The 12,143-nt window shown below is 45.0% G+C and overlaps 1 protein-coding gene across 1 annotated transcript in view; it reads right to left on the bottom strand.

Moving 5' to 3' along the window:
* The window catches only part of ttn.2 (titin, tandem duplicate 2), a 178,306-nt gene that overhangs the window by 151,070 nt on the left and 15,093 nt on the right, over positions 1-12,143 (bottom strand). Inside the window, exons 21-42 of the mRNA XM_074694523.1 lie at positions 11,874-12,115; positions 11,542-11,774; positions 11,292-11,456; positions 11,018-11,186; positions 9,232-10,928; positions 8,860-9,141; positions 8,504-8,770; positions 8,109-8,381; positions 7,761-8,024; positions 7,407-7,667; positions 7,054-7,314; positions 6,697-6,960; positions 6,338-6,598; positions 5,862-6,122; positions 4,459-4,719; positions 3,634-3,778; positions 3,380-3,548; positions 2,845-3,076; positions 2,422-2,706; positions 2,215-2,340; positions 1,897-2,085; positions 555-605 (exon numbers count right to left, since the gene is read on the bottom strand). Of these exons, the coding sequence (XP_074550624.1) occupies positions 555-605; positions 1,897-2,085; positions 2,215-2,340; positions 2,422-2,706; positions 2,845-3,076; positions 3,380-3,548; positions 3,634-3,778; positions 4,459-4,719; positions 5,862-6,122; positions 6,338-6,598; positions 6,697-6,960; positions 7,054-7,314; positions 7,407-7,667; positions 7,761-8,024; positions 8,109-8,381; positions 8,504-8,770; positions 8,860-9,141; positions 9,232-10,928; positions 11,018-11,186; positions 11,292-11,456; positions 11,542-11,774; positions 11,874-12,115 (6,358 nt within the window). The remainder of the gene's footprint in view (positions 1-554; positions 606-1,896; positions 2,086-2,214; positions 2,341-2,421; positions 2,707-2,844; positions 3,077-3,379; positions 3,549-3,633; positions 3,779-4,458; positions 4,720-5,861; positions 6,123-6,337; positions 6,599-6,696; positions 6,961-7,053; positions 7,315-7,406; positions 7,668-7,760; positions 8,025-8,108; positions 8,382-8,503; positions 8,771-8,859; positions 9,142-9,231; positions 10,929-11,017; positions 11,187-11,291; positions 11,457-11,541; positions 11,775-11,873; positions 12,116-12,143) is intronic.

Below are 12,143 nucleotides of genomic sequence, written 5' to 3'. Positions count from 1 at the left end.
GATACATATCCTGAGCCTTTTCTTGGAAAAGATCAGAGGAACCTTCATGCCAAAATGAAACGACTTTTGGATGCAAACTGCAAGTGTCAAAAACTGGTACAAGCAAGTTCTACCAGTGCTCGCCTGAAGGGAACCATGAAATATTGTCAGAATAAGAGCAGGTAGAATCACATCAACAACATGAATTTACCATCAAGAGACATAAAGACACATTAAGATGACATGCAGCAGCAGAAATAAATATCCCACATCAAAGGGACCGTTCAACATATTGTTTATTTTTTAAGTTTTAAAGCAGTCTGTGAATGCAGTATGACTTTAATCCAAACAACACATGCACCCACACTTCTGAGATCAAACTCCACTTTCTCAACAGTTTCTCCAACATGAAAACCATCTTCACTGAGTCAAAGCTTGGATCAAAGTTCCCTGCTGACAGACTGCTTCTGAAAATCTCGTTGAACTGTCCCTTTTTTATTGTTTGTGCTTCTCGTGTGTGTGATAAAATTTGATGTTCCTAAGATAAGATGAACAGAAATCTGATTTGGTCCTACCTTTGACTTCTTGTTCGATCTTGGCTTCAATGTGCTCCCTGACATGAATCACTGTGAAGGATAGAGATGACATAATTTAATATAACAAGACTTTTTCACCTCTAAAGACTTCATCCTTGCATTGCTGGACTTTTAGGGGAGAAGTAAAACAGTGCCTAGGAGGAAAACAGTGACAAAGGAAGAAATGCAAGTTACACATTAACAAGGAACCAAAGAGAGGTTTGGGGTCCTGAATGATGGAGAGAGGATAAAGAAGTGGCACATGAGGCTCATGCAATTTATGGATTTTCCTGTGCATCAGAGGAGAAGAGGGTGAAGACGAAAACGGTGAAGGAAAATAAAGAGGTAAGTTTTGTTCCTGTGCAGGTGAGGGTGAGGAAGGTGTGGAGGAAATCCAAGGGTTCAAACAAACAGGTGCAATCAGTGAGAAGGTGATACGTCTTTCTGGAAGAGTGAGGTTAGTCAGATCCAGAGGAGGGATGAAGGATGGTCCAGGTAGCAAACTACACGGATCAGATATACGGCCATATTTCTATAGAACAAGAGTGAACTTAACTTGAAATATCACATTATCTCGTATTAAACAATCTATCGCATGGAATTTATTTTTTAATACTGACTGGGTTGGTACCTGGACCCGTGAAAGGCCGAGAAGGAAATTAAAAGGTGTGGTGATTTTCAAAGAGGGTGAATTAATCTTGCAGATGATGGAGGAACGCATTTGTTTTGGAAGTGGTTTAAGGTGTCAGAGGGAGTCTAGCTGCAGCCTGGGGATCCAGACGTTACCTTCTTCTTCTGTGGTTACAGTCAGAGTAGCTGAACATGCAGCCTCTCCTGCGTTATTGACCGCCCTGCAGGTGTACTGCCCTGCATGCTCTGAGAAAGCGTCCACGATGATGAGCGTGGCGGTGTTGGACACCTCGTCAAAGTGAAACACCACGTTCTTGGTGGGGTGGACGGGCTGCCTGTTGTGGAACCAGCTGATCTCTGGCTTCGGCATGCCGGACACACAGGTGTGAAAGCGAGCCACTTCCCCGTGTGGTACAGTGCAGCTTGTGATTGGGTGGATGAAAACAGGCTTTTGGCCAATGGAAGGTTTCTTTATGCTGGAGATGCTGGTGGAGACGTGCCACTCAGACTCAGCACGACGTTCCACGATTTGTTTTTGTCCTGAAAAGAAGCATTTCTATTGACTTTGTGTTCGATTTGTTTTCATTCATCCCAGTCAGTATCATGGACAACTGAATCAGTCCTTACTGGGACTTCAAACCAAAGTTTGGTGCTGGTGATATTGGAAGATAAAAGCAACTCTGGTTATGGAAGTTTTTTAAATCAGCCTTACCGTCCAGGGTGAGAGTGGCAGAGCAGGAAGCGGTGCCGGCATTGTTGGTGGCGATGCAGGTGTACTCGCCCTCGTCTTCGGGGTACACTCTGGAGATCTCCAGCTGGCAGCTGTCGTCAAACTGAGACATCCTGAAGAATTCGGACTGCTTGATCTCCTTCTCTCTGTGGAACCAGCTGATCTTCACATCTGGGCAGAGGAGAGAGAAAAGGATCAGGTCTATCCAGCAACTCCGCTCTGACTGCTTCTTTTTACAACCTCAAGGCTGAAACGTCAAGAAATGTAAAGATGTGAAGAAGTTACAAGACAGGATCTTACCATCTCCACGAACTCTGCACTGGAAGCGAGCTGGTTCTCCCTCGCGAGCGGAGGTGCTGGTGATGGGTGAGATGACGACAGGTGGAGCAACAGTAGCAGCTGAGTCTGGAGACACCACCTCTGACACTACAACATAAAAACAAACCCATTCATGCACCCGTCCTGGTGATGATCCATATCACTGTACCACGTCTGACTCTGTCTCACCTTCGACGTTGAGTGAGGCAGTGCTGGTGGCGGAGCCGTACTCATTCTTGGCCTCGCAGTTGTAGGTGGCGGCATCCTCGGGGAACACCTCGATCAACAGCAGCGAGTGCTCGTTCCCATCGCGGAGGAACTTACACTTGAAGCCAGCAGACAGAGCCTGGGAGTTTTTGTACCAGAACACCTGAGGCTGAGGGACACCGCTCACCTGCACGGAGAAGCGAGCAGGTTTACCCGCCTCCACTGACTGAGGCTCCATGTGACGGAGGATCTGAGGAGGCTCAGGGACTGGAGGAGGGAGAAGAGAGAGCTGTTAATTAATCCTCAAATTTGCAATGTTAAAATATTCTTGGATAGATTCATTGACTTTAGACGACCAGCAGAGGGCGCCATTAAGAGCGTATCAAACACATCTGCATGACTCACGGTTGACTCGGAGGTGCATGGTGCTCCTGTTCTTGCCGGCGATGAAGGTGTACTCTCCAGCGTCGCTCCTGAAGGTCTCAGAGATGGTGAGGCGGTGCAGCTTCCTGATGGTGACGTAGTTGAATCTTTCTTCCATGGAGAACTGAATCTCCACCCCGTTCCTCATCCAGCGACCCTCCACGTCGTCCTCATTCACCTCGAACTCAAATGTTGCTCTGTGTCGCTCCAGAACCTGAGACAGCGAGGAAAACAATCCATGAACTATTGAAACTTCTTCTTTCCGAGAAACACTTGCATATGTTTATCCTTGATACACAAATTGAAGGTATTTTTCTCTGTTTTTTTTTCCAGAACAGTCAAAAATAAAGATACACTATTTTTTTAATTCCTGTGCAGCATGATATTCAGACTTTCAGGTATATTTTTCACAGACCAAAGAAACCCCTAAAGTCTTTCATGCATACTACGATCCACTCATCTTTTTATCTTTTGGACTTAAAAAAAGAAAAACATTGAATTTGTTTGTCTGTCTCACCGTGATTTCACGTTCTGCAGGCTCAGAGATCCGAATGTCTCGACCTTCAACAATCAGACGAGCTTTGGAAACACTGGATCCAGCCACCACAGAATACTCCCCAGCATCAGACATCCGAACCGTCTGGATCATCAGACGGTGGACGTACTTTTCAGCTGTTACGACGAACCTAAACACACCACAGATCATGTGTTCAGCTTCAGATGCTTTTGTTGATGTGTGGTCAAGAGGATGATTAACAAACAGATACACACCGCTCCTGTGTCATGTCCAGTTCCTGTCCGTCCTTCATCCACATCACCTGAATGTTGGGCTCAGAAACCTCACATTCGAAGATCGCCTTCTTCTTCTCGGTGATCTTGATGTCTTTGATTTTCTTGGTGAATTCGATCAAACGAGCTGAAAATTAAAAACGACATCAGAGGGTGAGCATACGTTATTCTAAACCAGGGGTGGCCAACCTGCGGCTCTTCGATCTACTCATAAAACTGATATATCGTTGCAAACGTTGGTATCAGCACTGATCAATACTTGGGTGACGAGATTGATACTTAAGTTTCGGTTTCTTTTCTTCTCGCTCCTCTCAATCGCTTATGTGCTCGTAGATAGATAGATAGATGGAACTTTGTCTCTTTTGCGGTAAAAACAGAAATTTGTCTTTCACAGGGCTCCGAGTACAAATCTAATCACAAAAAATCTCACTTTGAAAATTCGAGATATATTGATTTTCATTTTATGTAAATTTGTCAACGTGTAAGAGGAAGTGCGTTTGTAAGACCACGTTTTTTGTGGCTTTTTGTCCCTGATTTGTTGGCCACCCCTGTTCTAAACTTTTGACTTGAACTCCATTTAATTATTTGGTTGAATAATCTGATCTGTTGCTTTGTCCAATGATAATATCCCGTCATAGATCATCAGTAAACTTTAAAAATTTAAAATTTAAGTCATTGTTTTTTTGTGCTATGAAATGTTGGGCTGAAAGTTTATCTGATAAATTTCTAAAAAATCAAAATATTGAAAGACTTCCAAGTGTGCATCTTATCTTCTGCCAACAGTGAACGTGGAAATCACAGGCTTACCTTCGACAAACAGGTTGGCGGTTGTAGCGGCAGATCCGGTCACAAACTGGTACTCTCCTCCGTCTCCAAAGTGAACGTTCCGGATGGTCAGTGAGTGCGTGAGCTGCCGGCTTCGGACCTGACACCTCTCTGACGACTTGACTTCAACCCCGTTCTTCAGCCATTTGTAGGTGACGCCCTCATAGTTAACGGTGACCTCGAAGGTGATGGTGTCTCTCTCCTGAGCGTTCAGGTCCTTCAGCATGGAGGTGATGAGGACGGCTGGAGGGGAGGGGACAAGTCATCAAATACTGAAATCACCTCAGGCATATTTCACTACTCTGGCCTTTATATGTGATGAATCTGGCTACAAGTTTTATTATTTTCCTAAAAATGTGAACTAGGTTCAAGTTTAAAAAAGTAACATCTGTTATAATCTGTATCAAAAAAATGAAGATCTGACCTTTAACTTGTACTCTTAGATGTTTTATAAATTAACTATAACCTGATTCTCAGAAATTTGCATAAATCAGGATATGTTTCCATAAAACTATTCATAACTGAAAAAGAAATGTGTTATTAAATTCTGTAATTCTGATTAATTTAAAACTATCTCTGGAACCTTGAAGTCTAAAAATTCAAAATATTACGCTTCTTCCAGAAAATTCTTTCATCCTTCAGCAAGTAAAGGCCCCCATGGATCAAAGTGTGTCCATAAATTCTTGTTTGTCCCTGATCGGCTCAGATTGTAAATGTCTGACTACGTTACAGAAAGGCTCTGTACAGAAAATGAGCTTTTTGTCAAATAAGTTGATGAATTTTAACCAAAAACCAGACTCCAATGATAAAAAACAGCTTTAACTTACAACACAAGGGAGTTTGATCAGTTTGGGTTATGTGGGACTGTGGTGTTTAAAGTTTCTATTTCATATTTTATCACAAAAACATTTATAAAAGCTTTAAGGAATCTGCAGGGTAGACCTCTAAAAATATCAAAAAAAAAAAAAAAGAAAGAAAAACAAAAAAAACAAAAACAAAAAAAGGTAAAAAAAAAAATGTAACAAAACTTTCCTATGTTTGGAAAAAAAAAGAAAAAAGATATATTACATTAAAAAAGGAAAAAAATAATTTTAAGGGAATTCATTTTTTTGCTAAGCAAAAATTTTTTACCTTTTTAAAATCAATCAAAATGTTTTTCTGTTTTTTACAGTCTTAATGTGTTAAATTGTTTTAGATTAATGTTTGGACGTACTGGTGTTAATTCTGGTTATTTCTTGTTATCTCAAAGAGACTGACCACAGTGGAAAATCATCCAAATATTCCAATGTTTGAGGATGTTTGCGGTAAATTAAACACTTTGAGACATATCTCTGAGGGTTAGATTAATTTTTATTTAGTTAGTGATTTTTTAAACCCAATCTTACGGCTAACGGTTAGCGTAGCGGAGACTCTGTCGTTCCCGCAGATGAAGGTGTACTCTGCAGAGTCCTCCCTGCTGGTGTTCATGATCTTCAGCTGGTGGAGTTTTCCCTGAACCACGATCCTGAACTTCTCGCTCATCTCGATCTCCACGCCGTCTTTCAGCCAGGTGGATGGCACGTTGAAGTGGGAAACTTCGCACTCGAATGTGGCTATCTGAGTCTCAGGTATCTCCAAACTCTTCAGGGGCTTGGTGACTCTCAGAGCTGCAGAGACGAGAAGAAGCATCAGATGAGCTCTCATTTCTATCTCTACTGTTCACATCATGCATCACAAGTCCAAAATGCATTACTACTGGTTTTCTCCAGTGATATTGTTTCAAAAAAGTTAATTTGTGTCATTTATTTTCTTCTGTTTTCTTTTTCTAGACTTGGAATAAAACTGTGTTCTCAAAAAATGTAAAAATAAATAATCAGCATACCCTCTACAGTGAGCATGGCGCTGCACTGCAGGTGTCCAACCACGGCGGTGTACTCTCCTGCGTTGCTGCTGTCGACATTCTGCAGGATCAGTTTGTGGGCTTTGCGCTCGGACAGGATTTTACATTTCTCGTTCGACTTCAGCTCCATGCCCTTGTACATCCACTTGACGGGGATGTCGTCATGTGACAAGCTCATCTCGAAGGAGGCGGTGCCATCCAGCAGTGATGTCACGTCCTTGATCTTCTTGACAATTTTGATTGCTGTGGGAAAACAGCGACAAAATAAATCAGTCAAACCAAATTCAGACAAATTTAATGTGCTTCCTTTTTCAATGTTTCAATAAACCAGTGGTACTTACTTTCTACGTTGAGCCTGGCATTGGCAGACAATTTTCCCAGTTTGAAGGAATAAACAGACTCATCTTGTGTGTTGCAGTCCTTCACCTTCAGTGTGTGGACCATGCCCTCAGAGGTGATCTCGTACTTGTCGCTGTTCTGCAGCTCAATGCCGTTCTTGATCCACTGGGATCCTTTCACATCGGTGTGTGTGAGCTCCAGTGTGAAAACAGCCTCCTGGGTTTCTGTCACGGTCTGGTTCCTCAGAGTTTTCTTGATCTTTACAGCTGTAAACAAAAACACAACTCGGTATTTACCCAAGAATATATCATGAATAAAAAAGAATTTACAACTGTTTGTGTACAGAAGCTCTAACATACCTTCGACCCTGAGGTTAGCGGTGGTTTTGGAGTTGGCCACCTGGTATGTGTACTCTCCAACATCCTGAGGTCTTGTGATGACGATGACGAGGCGTCTGACAGCGCCCTTCACCTCACTCACTACATTATCGCTGAAGTCCACAGGCTTGCCATCCTTCATCCATTTGCCTTCAGCATTGGCATTGGCAACTTCACACTCGAACTCAGCTGTCTGAGACTCTGCCACTGTCACGTCCTGCAGAGGGCGCGTGATGGCTCCCCCTGTTGGCACCAAAAGGTAAAAACATGTGTTATGATTCTGGTACAACAGAGGACAAAAATACCAAAAATGAAGCGGGCGTCTCTGGACGTACCAGAGACAGTGAGCTTGGCACTGGATGTCTTTTCACCAGCGTGGAACATGTACTGGCCCTCTTCATCCTTCATGGTGTCAACGATAGTCAGGGAGTGAGCCTTGCCCTTGGACTCCAGCTTATATTTGGGTCCAGCTTTGAGCTGTTGGTTCCTGAAGGTCCAGACTGGGTCGATTTTAGGATGAGACACTTCCACATCGAAGGTGACGTTCTGGGACTCTGAGCACACTTTGTCCTCCATGTGCTTCACAATGTGCACCTCTGCGAACAAAAAAAAAAAAACACAATAGGATTCAGACACAAGACAGAAACAGGGTCTGAATCAGGATTACAGGTAGATAAAACCAGTCTTACTTTCTACACTGAGGTTGCAGCTGGTGTCGACTTTGCCGACCACCAGTTTGTAGCGTCCTTCATCAGAACCAAAGGTCCTGCTGAAGACCAGACGCTGCTTGGATCCCTTTGCCACCATCTGGACTCTGTCACTGGGGGTGAGCAGTTTGTCGTTGTGGTACCATTTGACTGAGCTGACGTCCTGAGCGGAGATCTTGGCTTCAAGAACGGCCTTTGTGCCCTCAACAGAGGACACGTCCTTAAGTGGGATCACAATCTCAATAGCTGTAAGAAAAGAAATGTATAATCAGAATCAAACAGAATTACTGTGTTCTCTTGATACCTAGAGTCCATCTCTTGAAGACTTACTCTGAACACTGAGTTTGCCTGAGGTGGAGATGTCCTGGGCAGGAACCACAAAAGAGTAGGAAGCAGCGTCGTCTCTGCTAACATTCTCAACCAGCAGTTTATGAACCTGTTTGTCGATAACAATGTGAACACGGTCTGAGGCAGAGATGGCCTGGCCATTCTTCATCCAGGTACCCTCAACGTTCTCCTGGGAGAACCTGACCTCCAGCTGAGCAATGTCACCCTCACAGACTGTGAGGTCGGTCAAGGGCTGCATCAGCGTCACCGGGCGCACTAAAAGTAGAGAAAACCCATTACTAACTCAAGAAATAATGAGCAATGACTGACCCATCAAGGCAAACAGAGACTTCTAAAGCTAAAAATGACTAAGACTAGCGGCTGCAATGGTTGCTTACCTTTCATCTTCAGTGAGGCACTGGTCTTCAGGTCTCCACACACAAAGGTGTATTTCCCCTGGTCTGTTTTCCTGACATCCTTAATGGAGAGGGTGTGTCTTCCACGGCGGGAGGACATGACATATTTACTGCTGGGAGAAAGCTCTTTGTCTCCAAAGAACCAGCTGCCCTCAACGTCCTCACGGGACATCTCAACCTCAAACTCTCCAGCGTAAGTCTCTGGCACCTCAATGTTCTCCATGTGCTTAATGAGCTCCAAAGCAGCACCTGAAAGTTAGGAGATGTTAAGAAACATCACCTACAAATTCATCAGAGTACACCAAAGATAACAGGACCATTTCAAGTGAAAACTTTACCTTCCACATAGAGTCTTGCACTTGTTCTGATGTCCTCATCCTCTAAAACCACACAACTATATTCAGCATCGTCCGTCATGTCAATCATGAGCACTGACAGGAAGTGGACCTTCCTGTCAGAGTGCATTCTGTATTTGTCTCCAGAGAAGATGTGCATGTCGTTCTTGAGCCAAAACACTTTAACAAAAGGCTCATTGGTTTCACACTCAAAGGTCACCATGGTGTCCTTCTCGTTAGCAGTGGCATCCGCCAGGTGTTGGGTGAAGTTAATCGCTGTCTTGGCTGCAATGAAAAAGCATGATATGAGATTCTGAAACATAAACAGTCAACGACAAAACATTTAGCATGGTATTTGAGGGAAGGTAGCTTTACCTTGCACAAGCAGGAAGGCGTGGCTTGAGGCCTCACCAGCAACGTTCATGGCTTTAACCATAATGCTGGCAGAGTCTTCAGCTGTGACATCTCTGATCACTAACTCGCACACATGATCCTCAGGCCAGTACCAGTAAATACGGTCAGACTTTTCAACCAGAATACCGTTCTTGTACCACTGGCACTCAGGTTCTGGTCTGCCGACGACCCTCAGCCTGAAATGAACCTCCTCATTAGGAGCCACTGTCTTGCTCGCAATGCGCTCCAGGATCTTGGGTGCCTCCATGCTGGGGGACAGCTGGACTCTCTCTGGTTTGATTGTGGGGATGGTAACTTTGCCTTGTTCCTCCATCTTCTTCCTCTCTGCTTCTTCTTTCTCTTTCAAGTGATGAAGTAGTTCCTCCTTGGTCTTCTTCAGTAGATCCTCATATGACTCATCCCTCTTGCGAGATTTGAACTCCACAGCAGAGATGGACTCGTAGAAACCTTCCTCTGTCCTGCGCTTGAACTTGCTCTTCAGCTCCTCGGACTCCTCTGAAGTTTTCTCATGGACGATCCTCTGTGTCTTGCGCAGTGTAACAACTTCTCTGTCCTGTGTGGATTCGGCAGGTCGGTCAACCTTTACGACATCAAATCCAATCCTCCCGGCCTCATGGGGGAGCTCTGCAGGCTTTGCCTCAGGGGCACGGCGCAGGACAGATCTAAAGTCCTCCTTCTGCTGGATTTCCAGCTTGACAGTGTGCTCAGTTGTGCCAAGAGGATTGTCTGCAACTACTCTGACCTCTCCTGAGTCGTAGGACTTGATGTCCACAATCTCCAAGTAGTAGATACCGTCATAACGAAGTCTGTATCTCTTGCTTTTGCGGATCAGTTGTCCGTTGAGGTACCAGTTCACCTTGGGCGCAGGATAACCGGTCACTCTGCAGCGGAATCTTGCAATGTCGCCCTCCAGGACTCTGGCTGGTTCAGGAAGCAAGACAATGTCAGGCTTGGTCTTTTCATACTCATCATCAGCGCTGACTCCAGCAGGTCCTCCCTCATGAGCCATGCGCTCAATCTCATCCATCCTGTGAGGAGCCTTCCTGCCTTCAGGGAGCTGTGATTCCTCAACAAGGCCTTTCTCATCCTTGACGATCAGGGTGGCTGAGGTCTGGTCGACTCCGAACTTGTTGGAGGCTCTGCAGGTGACGACTCCACTGTCTCTGGCGTAAGCAGCTTCGTAGTCAAGACTGCAGTAACCAAATTCATTGACCATGCGCAGCCTGTTGGCAGCTGCCAGGGGTTTACCATCATGCAGCCACTCCACTACCATGGTGGGGTCACCAATGGGGGTCAGTCTGCACTCAAAATGAGCTGGACCAAAGCGCTTCATTCTGATAGAAGTCAGCTTCTTCTTGAACATTGGTTTCTGCTGCTTCTCTTTGTCGTAAAGGTCACCCTCCTCCCATTGCTCTTGACCATATCGCATATGAAGGGGCTCCAGCTCGGGAGCTGCAATCTCTTTGGCCTTGTAGGTTCCTTTGGTAATAATGAGTTTCCTCTCAGCTTGAGGAGCTGCGAAGTCTACCTCAACATTGACTCTGCAACGGGTGGTGTCTCTGCCAGCCTTGTTGATGGCTGTAGCTGTGTACCAGGCGCTGTCAGTGCCTGAAGAAGAGGGGATTTGGAATTTGGCCTCTCCTTTGGTTCCTTCAATCCTTTAATACAAAGCCAGTCAGACACAATGATCAGTAAATTCAGTCAAATGATTGGTAAATCAGTCATAGCTAAAATTTAAGATACATACCTGATATGTGGATGCTTCTGAGGAGTGATAATGTCACTGTTTTTCAGCCAGACGATATCAGGCAGGGGGTTTCCAATGGCTTTGACAGCCAGTTCAACCAGAGTGCCCTGCTTCACGGTGATGTTTTTCAGTTTTTCTACAAACTGGGGGCGTGCCAGGCTTTCCCGAGCTGTTGGGAACACAATACAGGACAAGTCAGGACTTCACCCAAACAACTAACACATCCGACTTTCAGGTTTTAGCGTTTTAAAAACAAAGTCATACACAGACTTACCATCAACATTAAGATTTACAGAGACAGAGGTCCGTCCAGCTCTGTTCTGCGCAACGACAGTCCACTCTCCAGTGTCTTTAGGCATGGCTGGGACAATGATAAGGGACTGGATACCGTCCTCCTTTATCACAATCTTGTGGGTGTAGTCATTGACCACTTGTTGTCCTACGAAACAGCAGACACTCATGTTACACGTGACAGGAGAGAGGGATAAAGATGCATTCAGAATGATTAAAGAAGTTCCTCTTACCGTTGTGGAACCAGTAAGTTTCAGGCATTGGTCTGCCGACGACCTTCAGGTCAAATCTGGCAGTCTGTCCCTCAGAGCATTTAATTGAAGAAGGTTTCATGACAAAGACGGGCTTGTAGAGTCTCTCCAACTGAGCCTCGTCTGTATCATCCAGCCTTCTAGCAGGAGAACGTCCAGGAGAACGGCTGGGGGAACGTCCAGGAGAGCGGCTCAGAGAACGAGGAGATGTAGACCTGAGATGAGCAAAGTTATCAAAATTACACTGACAGTTTAGACAGACTAAACAGTTTTAGACTTGAATATGTTAAAGGAGCCACCTAGAATTGTCTCACCTGATTCTCTGCATTGCCGGCTGAGGTGTGTATCTCTGGGGTGTCACTGTCCCAGAAGGCTCAATGTAGAGCTTTCCAGAGCTGACTGCATTTCCCTTCATGTTGCAGGCGAAGGCGGTGTACACACCCTCGTCCTCTGGAAGCACCACAGGCAGACGCAGGCTGGCCCGTCCATCCTGAAGAACCTCCATCTGGTAACGTCCACCAGGTCTGATGCGCTGGCCATCTTTGTACCATGTAATCTGGAAAGAGACGGAATCATTTCATACA

The sequence above is a fragment of the Halichoeres trimaculatus genome, unplaced genomic scaffold (genome assembly GCF_033239565.1).
Source record: "Halichoeres trimaculatus isolate MK-OKI-2021-1 unplaced genomic scaffold, fHalTri1.1 fHalTri1_scaffold_19, whole genome shotgun sequence".
Classification (NCBI taxonomy): Eukaryota; Metazoa; Chordata; class Actinopteri; order Labriformes; family Labridae; genus Halichoeres; species Halichoeres trimaculatus.
This window is presented reverse-complemented; position numbering and strand designations above follow the sequence as displayed.